Consider the following 15,619-nt stretch of genomic DNA (forward strand, 5'->3'; position numbering starts at 1 on the left):
GAAGTCTAATTCATGTAAAGACTTTGCACTCGCCACTCGATAGCTGTTAATGCTAACAATCATGGATCAACTTCTTTCCTAAAAAATATATCTATTTTGAGTTAATTTTTCAATATAATGATTAATAATAAATAGATATACGATGCAGCATAATTAAGTTACTATAGAAAAATAATAAGTCATGTACATCTCATGCAGGTTTTTCCAGAAGCAAGTTTTCAAACGCTTATAGAAAAGTACTATTGGCCAATACTAAATACAACCTCTACAAAAAATGGCAGTTACTATAATAAGCACCACCCACATTTGTATTGTAAAATCTAGAGAACAACGTTTCGTCATGTGCTTTGCTTATCCTATGATTTGCTAAACGTGAAATAGAGCGATTGTAATAATATGGTACTGAAATTGACACCTTTGACTAGGATTGGCTAAAAGTTTTACAACTGATGTTTAACATGCCCAGACGCTGTTTTATAAAGAAAACAGACTAGAAAAAGGTTTAGATACCTTATTAAAATTTTCGAAAAATTTTCTTTTTAGAGGGTGCTTATTTACAGTCTCAAACTTATTTTAGGATTATTTTATTAAATTCCTCTTTAAACTTCATTAAATAATCCAATTTTGTATAAATAATTGAATGTTATGCTACTATTTACAAAAATAAAATCTGAAATCCAATAAAAGATAAGTTCTCTATAATTTTCTTCAATTCATAAATGTGATTTTGCCCTCATGATAAGACAAAATGCCCATAAGCCCCATAATTCTACTCCCTGAAGTTCTATAGAAAGATACCAGTTTTTTTCTTCTAATTCTCATTTACTGAATGAACAATATGTGGAAGTTTCCTGCCAAGTATATTTTTCAACACAAATGTGGGAAGAAAAATTCAAATATGAAAATTAAAATAAAGAAAGTTGAATTGAACTAAATTTGTGAAATGTTAACAAACAATGGGAAGAAAATTATGAATTGGAGAATATTGGAGAATGAAAAGGATTCAAATATAAACGCAGGAAGAAAAAAACTAATATGAGAAGCTGAATTAAAACTATTTCCTTTTAAAAAGAATTGAATTGAATTAAGTTCAGGAAATGGCAACAGACAAGTCAGTTAAAAAAATTGGGACATTGGGGTAGCTATAGAAGTAATAAGGTAATGGAGATGCTTGACTGGTACGTTGAGGTCTCTGTTAATCATGAGGAGACCTTAGAATCCTGCAGTGGAGCATGGGTATTTTATGCTAGTTACACTTAATACAACTTTAATAAATGTACTGATAGTAATTTTTACAAAGAATCGGATATACTTTGCAAAATGGATGATTTTTTTAAATTTCTAAACAAACATTGATTCAACTGTATTACAGCTGTGGTTTGAGAACAGAACTAAAGACTGGGAATTTGAAGGTGCTCCATATACTACACCATATCCATAAAAATAAAGTAAATGCTTGTGTTTATTTTTATGTAATAGGGATTGGGCTCTTAAGTATTTTTTAACTCAGCAAGCAGTGAAATGTGTTGCAATTTAAGTATGTATTATGAAGTGAAATTTGTTTTATTGAATTATGAAAGTAAATTTAATACTGGATACAAACTTTTAATTAGCATATTTCTATATAAACTTGAATACTTCATATAACATAGCTATTCAGGAATCTGTTTTTGTGTCATAGTTTGTATTAATATTCATGTGCTTACTTTTTCAGTTATTCAGTGATCATTATTTCTGTTACTGCCACAGTATTTCACAAAATGGTGTATTTAGAAAATATTTATGGAGAAAAACAAACAAACATTGTAATTGTATAAATAATCAAGTTTATTTTTGTTTTGCAACCAGGCAGAACAGGTCAAGCAGCTATTATACCCAAAGAAGCGAGGTGGGAAAGGTGACCCTATTGCAGCTTTACAGCGAGATGTTTTTGGGGTTACAGACCCAAATTTTGATGAATCTGAAGTGAAAGCTGTATATAACATGCAGCTACAGCAGCTAGAACAACTAATACTAGAACAGCGAAAAGTTCAGTTGCACTTAAGAGATCAGTTATTAGAAGAAAATGAACGAGCTGGCAAAGTAAGATTGAAATTTTTATAAAGGAATTGAAATACTTGTTTAACTCTATGCCATCTGGCTTGGTGCATCCTGCCCCAAGGGCAAAATTGTACCAATGAATTAAAATCATTGTAGAAAATAAACTTTTAGGTATTTTTCCATATATTTTTGTTTTTTAATTACTTCATGTTTGAAATTTATTCAGTAAAGTTTTATTTAACTTTGTACATAAAGAATTTTTAAAATTGTTAACGTGTTAGTGTTATCATAATACGGCACTCATATCCTGTAGGAGGAAAGTCAACAAATTTTTGAACAAAACAACATGAATTTGAAACTTCTAATTTCAATACAGTGAGTTTTATTGACTTTAGTTAATCACTTTTTTTTTTAACCTTGGTTGACACATTGTGATGTGATTATCTATATCTGAGCTTCAAACCATAATAGGCTAGTGATTTAAACATGTAATGCAAGCTCATTTCAACTGTACAAGCCAGTATGAAACAAAATGATAAAACCTCAGTGCAGTATTATGTTGCAAAAATAAAAGATATATGTGAACAGGTCTGATTTTAGCTTGCTTTATTATGTTATACTTCATTTTAATCATGAAGTTATAGTATGATATTTTGAAATGATTTTTGTTGAAGAAGAGACAGGCTTAGTCAAATAATTTTGCATCAGACCATATCAAGTATTCAAATATTTGAAAGTTAAATGAAAATGTGACAGTATGTCTTCACTAGGGAGTAGTCATGGCATTAAAAAATAACTTAACAGAATCTTTAGTATTGCTTTAGCATAATATTTTCTAATCTATTTTAACTATTATAGTATTGAAATAGTGTATTTTATGAATTAGAAATAAACTATTGTATTAAAATAGTGCATTTTGAAACATTTTGCAAAGCAATTTTAAGAAAATATATTAAACTGGAATTTGTAATAGTTTTGTTACCTCTGCCACCAAAGCTGACGAAGGTTATGTTTTCACCACTGTGTATGTGCGTGCGTGTTTATCAGCAAGATTTCTCAAATGGTTGAATGGATTTGGATGGAAGTTGAAATACATTTGTACAATGATCCAACTTGGAAATGATTAGTTATTGAAGGGTCAAGGTCACAAAAATCCAAAAAAATCCCTATCTGTCAACTATTTTTGTTCTATAACTCAGTCAAAAATGATTAAATTTTGATGAAACTTGGTGGACATATGTAGAATATTATTCTTCATTGTCCTGCCAAAAATGGTCAGTGTTCGTTAATAATGATGGACATACGGACACATTTTTGTATTTTTTGAGGGCCGAATATAATTAACAATGCGTGGCAGAGGTATGTGCTCTACTGAGTGCTCCCTCTAGTTATATGTATATTTACTTACAATCTGTGGGGGCATTATAATGTGAAGGTCAATCTAAATACTTGTTTGTAAAGAGTAGCAAAGAGTTGGCAGTTGGCGGTGTTGACATGGTTTGATGGCTAGGGTATTTGACTCTCAATCTATGTGTCATGGATTTGATTCCTGTCACTGGAAATGCTTGCATTTTCAGCCATGTAACATTATAAGGTTAAGGCCAACTCCACTTTTTGTTGGTAAAGAGTAGTCCAAGAGTTTATGGTGGGTGATGTTGACTAGCTGCTTTCCTTTTAGTCTATCATTTATAAATTAGGAATGGCTAGTGCAGAGAGTCTTTGAGTAGTTTTGTGTGAAATTCAACAAAAAACAAGTAAGACTTTAATATATGCACATCTTTCTTAAGATTTCTCACAGATTATACTGTTAAAAAATGTTGAGAGGATTTTTCCCTCATGAACGTTTTTATCTAAAAAAAAATAATAATTTGTATGAGTTTTACAACCTTAGACCGCACATTTCAGAATTTGCTAGATTAGTTAAGGTTCATGTTTTTAACATACCAAAATGACAGTTTGCAGAGTTTGCACTTGTTGCTAGCTTCAATTAATCAGACAGATAATAGTGTCTGTGCGTGATCCAGTGTTATAAGATATCTATGGTTGGAAGTTATGATGGAAAAAAGAAAGCTTAAGGGTATTTTTTGTCCTAGGAAATTGGCCAAAACATTATTCCTTATTGTAAAAAGTGCTATTCGTGAACAAATAACTAAATTTTATGTTTTTGAAAGTTTTAACCATCTGGCCTTGGTACATCTATCTGCTCTTATAAATCTATGATTTCCTCAGTCTAAAAGGCATACATGTAAGATTCATGATTCAGTATTTTTCTTTTGATCACCTATAGTATTTTTGAGATAAGAAAAATGTTTAATTCTCAGTTTTTATTGTTAGATTGTGGCAGAGCTAGAGGACGAAAAACGGAAGCATGCTCAAGACACTGCTCAGGGAGATGATGTTACTTATATGCTAGAGAAAGAACGAGAACGACTAAAACAAGAGCTAGAGTTTGAAAAACAACAGAATAAAAAATTAGAGAAAGAATTAAAGAAACTAACAGAGACATTAGAAAAAGAACAAAATAGACAAAAAGAAATTGTCTTGCTTTTGCTGGCAGAGAGGAAACGTCTGATTGTTCGTTTGTTGGAAGAAAGGCAACAGTCGGAGGAATTAACAGAGGTATGTCAAAACATCCAACTTGAGATTGAGAATGAAGTGAAAGTGTTATGAACTCCTTTTTCAGCATAATATGCTAAAAAATGTTTTAGTTTCAGAATTTCATGAGAATATTGCTATAAGTAACCAGTATAACTCAAAGTATTCTCAGCTTTTGTAGACAGTTTGGAATATCTATACAAGTAGTCATGTGACACATTAAAATTTTAAGATCAAATTTTCATTGATATTTAATTTTAAATTGAAACAGTAATGTTTTGTATTTACATTTGCATTTTTTGCTTTTTATATAGAATCATAATACTTATGTTTAGATATATTGGAATGAAATTTTGCATCTTACAGATAAGCATACACAAAAATATTTACTGTGCCAAGACAAGTCTTTAGGTCTTTCTATCAATAGAAAGAATTGCTCTTATGTTAGTATTGCTTTTGTTGATATTGTAAAGTTAGTTTTAGCCAAGTTGTAAATTTATGACAATCTATAGAACTTAAACTTAGATATTAATAAGTAATTATTTAATAGGTCATTTCGAAAAAGTAATATTTATGGACCATTCAATAATAGTAAGCATTTGTGTAGCTTAACTTTTAGGTAGAAACCAATTGATATTTATTCTAAACAACAATATTCTCATCACATATTGGAGAAGAAACAATTTCACAGTGAGTTATAGAACTATCCATACTGTCCTTGAACAAAAAAACAATGGTAAACTGAATTAGGGTGAGTGTGGACCAAATTAGTTTCACTTCTACATCATATATACATAGTTTTCACATTCTCAGAAAAATATAAGTTACATTTATTACACTCTGAGTATTTCTATAAATATAGCTATCCTCTTTCTGTATGAGAATTGGAAAAAATATTGTTGATATTGTTTTAAAGTTGTTCTTTTGTTGATGGGTTCTTTTAAATTATCTGGTGAAAATGATTCAATATCCAATCCATGTAACAATAACAAATTAACTTAATTACCTCCTTAACCCTATGGCCATCAGCACCATTTTTAAATTCCTTTCTGCGTATGTACTGTTATATTTATAATTTAATTAAACCACTTTACTATAAATATATGAATATATCATATGCTATAGTTTGAATTTTTATGTTACCTAAGTTTTAATTACTTTGTTTCAAAGAAAACCTTTCAAAAAATACTTCAATTCCAGTTTTCATGTCACATGATCCACGTGCTTTGAAAAATCTCAACTGTAGCCCCGTGTGTCTCTGAGACACACAAGCTGGCATGTGCAGGCAGTTTACTCACACTAAGTACATATGTTTGACCTCATTGTCACGTGAGAGCTGAAGTCTGTGTTGTCTGGGAAACAGATATAAATTTTTCAATCCTTGACTGTTGCCACACTCACCTTCTATACTTTGCCTTGAGATGTACAACATACTTGTAGTTAGTTGACACAACTGTATATAGTTGTTAGAAAGAGCTCAGTTTACACTTTACTCTACCATTGGTTAATTTGGAATTGGCATGCAGTTTTCCTTACAGTGTATATGTAACTGCCTTTTGTATTGTTGTTTTTTTTATCTAATATAGCACCTATGGTGGTTTCTTACTTAAATATGCTACAATTAGAGAGACAGTTGAACTGTATTTAGGTCTATCTTTTATATTTTAGTTAATTATGTATTATGTTTGTTTTAAAAAGCATATTTGAAGAGTTTAATGATTTTTATAAGTTTAACTTGACACATGGACTTTGAAAGGTTATAAACAAGATGGCAATGTGTAAGTGCCATCTTGTTTCAGCAATGCGTCTCTGCAGAGAGTCTGCCGAAATAACTTCATAAAGCCCTGTGGGCATCAGTTATTGTATGAACATAAATGATAATAGACAAAGAATTTGAAAGGAAAATTAGAAATTAAAAAGTAAACTATATGTGAAAAGATAAAGACTTGAAATTACACATTAAAAAAAAAAATGACTATTCTAGTGGATCTCTACGAAGAGGTAAAAGGTATGTACCTATTTCCATTTGTTATTTTAAACATTTCATTGCAATGTATGTTGATGATAGTAGATAGAGTTAATGATATAATAGAGAAAATGGAAAATAAGATATAAATATTTACATTAAAAAACTTTTGATATTCATTTACGAGGTCCTAGAAATTATAGGAATGAAATGTGAAAATTGTAAGATACAAAATAGTATTTTTATACTTCATATAAAAATCACCTTGGAGGTGAACTATTCAAAGTGCGAGTGCAAATAACTACATTAAATTATAAAATTTTTTATTAGAAATAGTAGAAAAAAATCTGATTTAAATGTTTTATTTTTTGAAACTATATGTTTTTATAAACTTTTTGGTCAAATTTTAAACAATTTCATCTTCTAGTTTTATTTTTGGAACGAAATATGACTAGAGCGATGTTACATACTATGAATCACATCACGTGGTTGCCATAAGATTAATACTTCTTTACATGCTTGTACACTTTGTAACTTGTAGGGCTATGTTTATTGTCTGGTATCTGCACTAGTACGAAGTAACTCAGTATATGCAATAGGTAACATAGATCAAAGAATGCAAACTCACTGACTCATTCAATCTATTGGCTAGAAAACAACTCTCTATCTGGATGTTTCACAGTAAGCTTACTTGTTTATTAACTGGCTCACTTGTATTTATATCTAATCGTTGTTCTAGGTATTTCATAAAGTCTTTAGGTTTTGTGAAGTCAACTTAGAATGTTCTAGGCCTACTCTCACAAACTTGCTTGATCTTAACATTGTCTTGCACCCTCTAGCGAATGTCTAAATTACAGCATTGAAAAATATAGTTTATAACTATATTTTTGTTATAATTTATAGTGATATAACTTAAATAACTAAGAAAGCCAAGATTACTATAAAAAATGTTTAAGCATAATTATACAGAAAGATATAGAATAGTCAAAAACCTTATTCATCAAACTTCTAATTCAACTGGCAGCAGGCAATTACACTATTTTTCCTAAATTTACAATATAAAGGACCTATGTACCCTCGTATCAAAATTAAAGGGACACTTGAGACTTTGCTTTTGATATTTAAGAGTATTGCTAAAGATGAACAGTTATATTTAGTTGATGGATTATTATTGTGTTAGCATTGTTTTGATAGCTACTTCTAAATTAAACAAGTTATTGTTACTATTATACATCACTTTTTAAGTTTCCAAAGCAAAATAGTAAGTAATCTGTGTGGAAGTGGCACAGTAGATGTATGTAAATTAGCTGTGCTTAACTTAGAATGTCTTGGGTGACACATCAGTAGTATATCTGTCTATCTATATAAGCCACTGTGTTTGTGATGCTACCATTGTTTTAATGTTCCACTCTCTGTTTGTAACACTCACTTTGTTGGTAACATTCCAATTGGCTCAGTGGTTAGTTTCAAGTGAAAGTATTGCGTTCAAATCCCAGTTGATTGGGGATTTTATATAACTCTTTTTTTTCCTCAATTATTAAATCATCATGTTTAGAGCAAGATCATACAATATTAGTAAAAACCAGAATAACATGATAATTTAAAATTAGGAATTTGAATTATTTATTAACATTTGATTATAAAGACTGGGTGTCACATTGGTTATAGCACATGACTATCATGTGGAACCCTCATGTTCAAATCCCAGTGAGTCAGGATTTTATGCTAATGTTTTTTTAATTATTATTTAGTTATTATGATACTTGCAGTAAGCTCTTTGACTATCCAGAAAATATTAATACTATTACAGATTAAATCGGGGATCATATCATATTACATATAAACACCAATTATCTGTGTCAAAAACAACTTAAATATTTTTTCAACCAAATAGATGGCGCTACAATACATTATTATTGATGTTTGTCAACTTAGGTAAGAGATTTTTAAGAATTTCGTAGAAACTTTTATAAGCATTTTTTTATGAAAAGTTGTACATTCATGTATTTCCCCTTCACCCTCAAATTATTTGCCTTTGTCATCACAATTAATAAATCACAGGATCAGACATTTGAACATGTAGGAATATTTCTTTGAGAACCAGTTTTAATTTGGGCATGGTTCATTCTTAAGGCTTTATCAAGAAGCGGGTTTGAACATAATATAACTAGAATTTTGACCTATGTGAATTTTTAAGGACAACTTACAGGAGATGACCAAATATACACAAAAAAATGTTGTTTTAATAAAATACTAGAAATAAGAATGTCATTTTCCATACACATATTGTTATTAGATTACAATTAATATTTAGAAAACATGCTCATAAAACATTTATTTAGATTTAATTTTCAGAAACAAATTTAATCTGCATTTACGATCATATAATAGACACTCAGCTAGTTGATATCAAATTCTCCTCAGTTATATTAGTACATTTATTTTGTGTGTATTTTATTACTTGACAGTAATGTAAGTCGTATGATAAATGCTCTTCATATACCTTTTCCTATGTATAAACTTATGATATATACAATAATGAGCCATAAGCAACACAAAGAAATGTAAGAATAGTCATGCTCCTGGCCACAATCAGCATGTCTTGTGCCTCAGTTGCTTGACATGATGGTGAGGCTTGTCAATGCTATAGACATATTTTTAGCCTTGTTTGGGACGTAGTAGAATTCTAGTAGTTCTGATTGGGCAGACGATAAATAATTGTGATAATTTTTTTATTACTTAAAACGATTTAGAAAGACCGTTTGGTAAAAAAAAAAAAGAAGAAAAAAAAGCCTACTAGTGGAAATTTGTATTTTACAGGATACTATTTTTAAGGAAAAACACTTGAATTTGGGATTCCTATGATCTCACATTTTTGGTACAATGCTACAGTTGCCTGTCAGTTCCATTAACTCTTTCAGCACGGGCTTGGTCCTTGGGATTGACCTCGTAACTATTTTGTGTTTGTTATAGTTTTCATGATATAACTTTGAAATTAGTAAGTGTATGTTCACAAAATTTGGCAGATTATCAGTAAACATTACAAGGCTTTTGGAGTTCGTATCCCCGTCCCACCAAACATGCTCACCCTTTCAGCTGTGGGGGCATTATAATGTGATGGTCAATCCCACTATTCGTTGGTAAAAGAGTAGCCCAAGAGTTGGCAGTGGGTGGTGATGACTAGCTGCCTTCCCTCTAGTCTTACACTACTAAATTAGGGACGGCTAGCGCAGATAGCCCTCGTGTAGCTTTGCGTGAAATTTAAACAAACAAACTCTCTTTTCAATCTATCCCAGTAAAAATGCATAAATATTAAGAAAATTAATCTCGGGAAAAACAGGAGAATGCGTAAAATTTAATTCAGAATCAAAGAGCTTCCAGGGCCCTAAGGCGAACCCTGGACCCCGGCCGTAATGGTTACGCCTATGGTACGCATTCACTTGTTTCGCAAAATATCAATTTTTTTTTTTTTTATATTAAGTCTTAAGGCTTGATAAGCAATGCTTTCTCATGCCTTTTTTTCTTTTTGCATGTTGCCTATCCAATATGCGAAGTAATTTTTATTTTAAGATTAAAAATACTTTTATGCATCAGAAGATTTTCAAATGTCAGATGCAAAATCTTTATAATGTCCAGACAGTTATCAAATGTTTCTTTCAAAACAATCTTTATATTTTATCTGTTATTTTCACCAACAAATCTCTGTACGGGTTTGGTTGATTTGATCTATCTTGTAACCATCATCATAAAAAAAAAAAATATATATATATATATATATATATATAAATAAATTATGCCTTTTTTGTTGTAGAATGAATATGGATTATAACACAAAAACACAAATGTTTAGACTAAGTAGCTTAAATTTTATAACATTATACATTTATATATATTTATTATTTTTATTATCTTGACCTTTCAGCCATGCTTGGCTAACAATACAGAAGTTACAGTGACACAGTGCATGTGCACTCATGTTACCTTATCCAATAATATAAAACTGACCTTTAGTCTTTACAAAGTGACCTGTCTTGGCTGCATTTTAGTGGACTAATATTTTGTAAAATACAGTCACATTTCAATTATTATATATAATATATGTATATACGTTATTACTATTTACAAATAACTTCGTAAACCTATTTTTCTTAAAATATAGAACTGTAAATAAAGAACAAAAACAAACAGTTATCTCTTCTACTTATGATCTTTGTACTCGTTTACTGCTTTCCTTATGTTGTTAAGCCTTATTAAATTTCACATGTGGAGGATGTGAAACGAAATAATTTTTTTTTAGGTTTTATAACGAGATGACATGGCCTTTGACTCGTGACCTGTGTCAATAGGGTTAAACAATGTATTACATTTTTGACTAAAACATTTGTAAATCTGAAATATATTATTTATTACATATAACACGCTATTTCTAACATAAAAATGTTTTTTTAATATTACTTTAGAAAAAATAACCATTCTTCCTTGTTATCTTTTCTAGTTGCCCCCCAGTGGCACAGTGGTATGTCTGCAGACTTACAACGCTAGAATCAGGGTTTTGATACCCATGGTGGGCAGAGCACAGATAACCCATTGTGTAGCTTTGTGCTTAACTTCAACATCTTTTCTAGTTCTTCATTGTTTCTTATTCTCCAAACCTTGTTATTTACCAGTTTTTTCGTTCTTTACTCAAACAAACTTGAAATTCCCATTCTTTTTTTTCACCTTCTTGATTTCATACAATAATTTATTTGATAATGGTGTTAACTATTCATTTAGTTATATTTTACTGTCTTTAAAGTTTGTATCTATAGCTTCTGCTTTTATTGTTATTGTTATAGCTAATCTTCTTTCAGCCAATTGCCCATTATAAATATATTTCTAAATTTTACAATTATTGGTTTTATCTTTTTTAATCTTACTTATTGTTGGTTCTCTTTGAAATTCCTGGATATATTCCTCTTTGATGCAACCTTCTGTATTACTTCTTACACATTTTCACCTTGCCTTTCTGGAATTTTTAATACTATGACTGCTACACGATTAGTTCTTCTAGATATTAATTTCAGATCACGTATCTGTTGTTTTACTTTCCCTAGCTCTCCTTTCATTTCAACATTCACTTTTTTTATTTCTATATTTTTATTTATCATCCCTTTAATTTCCTGTGTTAATGCAGTCATAGCCATTGGAAACTCATGTACTTGTTTTGGACATGAATTCTGCCGAGTGTTTCAGTTCTTGAATATAATTTTTCAACCCCAAAATATTTTTTCTCAACTTAGTTTGAATTCCTGTGTGTTTACTATTCCAACTCTAAGCTTCAACACAGTTATGAACATTTTTCTCATCACACTTTAACTCCCATTCTTCACTTTTAATTGGCTCAGTTAATTTATGCTTAATATTATCTGCCAAGGATTTTTCTTGAAATGTAAATAGATTACACTTAAATTTCACCCTTTTTCTCTCTTGTTTGTTTTCTGAACTGTTTTTCATTGTTCCCAGCACAGTAAAAGTGTAAAAATGCTTTATATTGCACACACACACTCCAAAAAATGTAAATTCTTGAATCTTCTACCACACAGCTTGCACATGTCTGCCAACTTCAGATATATTGGAAGAAAAAAAACTTAAGTGTCCATAAACACACATTTAAATTAGCAAATTTATTTGATAAAGAAGTAAAAGTAAGACTTTGCATAAACTGCATAAACACTCCATAGCTAAATCCACCCCAAAAGATTAGCTTATTACTGTTGTAGGTATGTATTTTTGCCATGTAGGTTTGTTGATATTGCAATATTAGCTGAAGATATAACTGAAAATGTGTTTGTACCTGTAAAAACTAAAGATATCTTTGGATGCACTTTTGCAATGCGTTTATTAATGTTACCAAATTTAATCAAGATTAAGGTTTTTATCATTTTATATTGAGACTTCTGGAACCTATGTGTTTTTCTGACATCATTAATAAGGTTTACATATTGTTAACATAAATTTTGAAATAAATTTTTTTTTATTATTATTATTTGAGTATGTTGACAGTTTACTTTGTTTAGAACTCTTAAAGAGTATATGGATGAATTTAATTTTAAAATAGTCTAATAGTTTTTTGGCACTAAACGGATTTTTCTTCTAGATTTTGAATCATGAAAAAGCACAAATTGCTGAGATGGTGGAAGGCTTAGAAGAAGAAAGTCAGAAGTCTCTTCAGCTTGAAGCAGAGCTGGAAAAACAGCAGGCAGAATTCAGTCAACAGAAGGAGCATTTCCAAAAACAGTTGTCCACAGCTGGAGACAGAGAACAAGAACTAATAAGTGAACTGGAAAAATTGCGAGAAGAAGATATATTTCTTCGTAGGCAACTTGGTGGAAAGGGAGATGAACTTTTGCCTGGTGGTCCCATTCCTGTAAACTTGGGTGAAGGTGTTCGGAGCACTATTGTGACAATGGTTTCTACTCCCCCTCGTTCTATTTCAACTGTGTCTCCAACAGTTAGTCCTCCAAGAAATGTTGCTAGAGCTGTTAGCCCTAAGCCAGGGCTACCTCCTGCTACTCCTGCTAAACCCCCAGGTTTAGTGCCTCAAATACCCCATAAACTAGCAGTACCTATAGCAACAAGCATTCCTCCTAAGCCAAACATACCCCCATCATTAACTGGGGCTCAGTCTCATCCTACTCCCCCTCTACTTGCTGTTCCACAACCTACTGTGCCATGCTCATCACCAAAATCACCTGTTAAACATTTCCCCCATAGCACTTCACCTGTTCCACCTCATAGGCCAATATCTTCTGCTATTCCACAGGAAATAATTATGGGTGAGTCACTTGCTGGGCATGTTAGCACTGCACATTCTCGAAGTGTCACTTCTGCAGTTGCTGCCACCTCAGTATTCCACACAGTTGAACGAACAGTTACCATGGTGACATCACAAATACATGCGGCTGGAGCCGACACTGTAGCACAGACTCAACAGGGAGGAAACATTCCAGCCACCACTGCTGAGTCTAACTTGGCAGCAGCTGTCAGAAAACCTGTTCCAGTGGGTCGAGGAACACCACCTCCAGTACCACCTAACAAGCCAGTATTACCTCCGCAGGTGTTATACAGGAAAGAAATTGGACCAAGGCCCCCTGTTCCACCTCGTAGTGATGTAATAACTGATGGTCGTACAACCCAGAAGATGACTGTTTCAGGAACTCGATTTGGTGTAACTGTTACAAAAAATAAAGTATTGACAAAAGGCCCTGGTTCAGGAGTGGATGGTCCTGAAGTGGCTAGAGTGGAGGGTCAGGTGGGTGGTGCATTAAAGGAGGACCACTGTGGTGCTCCTACTGGTAGAGAGGACACCGTCAATCTGAATGGCTCCTCAGGGATGGATATGATAGATCAAGAATTGGCTGATTTTCAGGAACTTTTGGTTTCTATGGTAACAGGTAATGATGATAAAACTTCTTGTGTGTCTCAAGATCAGAAGTGACACTGTTAAATGCCACTGTACATAAGAACTGGCTGTTAACCAAATTATATCAAATATAAGTGCAGTTACAATAGTTAGGAAGCTTGTCTATTATGTAAACTGTTTTGTAGAAGTTTTATCATTATAAACATCATTTCATATAGTACATGAGCAACAGAAACCAATCCAAATATTCAAAATTCATGCAGCTAAGCAGAGGCTGCATTTATTTTAAGAAAGAATTATTCATCAGTTTGTTTATGCACTTTTCTACTCTCATTTATACATTCTATTACGTTAGAAAATGTAGTGAATAAAATATTTTGAGTTTCTGAAACCTCAGAACAGTAAGCATGCACACAACTAGAATATCTTGTAAATATGACACTTGTGTTTTTCTAAACTATGTAATCAAAATTCCATGTAAATGTATAGAAATTAATTCCATGCACCAACCCATGTACAGTACTTGATTCCAGTTGTGCATATGTAAACTTGAAAGGTAAAGCCCCACAATAAAAAGAACTGAGGAGGTTGAACTCTATCACACACACTTCTAATTTTTTTTTCAGTTTATAACTTTCGTTTTGCAATCTAACAAAGTACAACCAATGTTTAGGTGGAGTTATGTTCACCGTTCATTGAGGGAAAGAAAAATGTAAAGTATTATAAACCAAATCAGTTTTATAATGAACTTTTACAAGAGTATTATTTAAGATATTTAGAATTTGATATTTTAAAACATGCTGTATCGATTAGGGGTGTACAGTAAGGTTTTAACAAATTTTGGATTTGGCTGTCACATCATTGGTGTAGTACATGGTCACAATTCATTACTTCACACAGATAACTATATATATTTTTAGATTATATTTAGTAAGTGTAGTGAATATTCATTCACTATCCTTACCTTCATGTGTACCTTCTGCTGCTGTGTTCTAACCTGTGACCTAAGTATTGGATCTAATCATTTCTCTTTGTTCCTTCCCTGTGGAGCCTGACTAACATTGGTGGTGGCCTAACTAACCTTTTTTTCTCTTTTATTAGTTCTAATTTTTAGAGAGAGTGTTACTCATATGGTATGAGTAAAAGGGTATGAATGTGAGATAGCATGTTTGTGAACAGGTATGTACGATTAAATAGTAATTTCTGTGTTTTAAAGGTGTGTATACATGCATCTCGATAAAAGTTTCTGCATTTGTTAAAGAGACAAACAAGAAATTTACTTTCTCTATTACTGAACAGTATATAATAATAATAATAATAATAATAATTGTTCATGTATCAATATTAATTATTTTGTTATATGTCAACTATAGTACTATTCATGTATCAATTAAACATATATACTAGAAGGCCAAAGTTTATGAACTTGATAGATTTTAAAATTTCAAAAGGAATTTTTTTTTTATCCTTCCAATTTGAAATTTTAACTTCACTCAGTTCAATTTTTGTGTTTTAATTACTGTATCTCTTGGATGTTAGACCTCATGTTAGTCATTTCTCACACACACAGACACACACACACACACACACACACACACACACACACACACACACAC

The 15,619-nt window shown here is 31.4% G+C and overlaps 1 protein-coding gene across 1 annotated transcript in view; it reads left to right on the forward strand.

The window, feature by feature from the left end:
• The window catches only part of LOC106458068 (cortactin-binding protein 2-like), a 119,925-nt gene that overhangs the window by 15,259 nt on the left and 89,047 nt on the right, over nucleotides 1–15,619 (forward strand). Inside the window, exons 5-7 of the mRNA XM_022384202.1 lie at nucleotides 1,849–2,082; nucleotides 4,375–4,659; nucleotides 12,738–14,034. Coding sequence (XP_022239910.1) covers nucleotides 1,849–2,082; nucleotides 4,375–4,659; nucleotides 12,738–14,034 — 1,816 coding nt within the window. The remainder of the gene's footprint in view (nucleotides 1–1,848; nucleotides 2,083–4,374; nucleotides 4,660–12,737; nucleotides 14,035–15,619) is intronic.

The sequence above is a fragment of the Limulus polyphemus genome, unplaced genomic scaffold (genome assembly GCF_000517525.1).
Source record: "Limulus polyphemus unplaced genomic scaffold, Limulus_polyphemus-2.1.2 Scaffold412, whole genome shotgun sequence".
NCBI classification, from domain to species: Eukaryota; Metazoa; Arthropoda; class Merostomata; order Xiphosura; family Limulidae; genus Limulus; species Limulus polyphemus.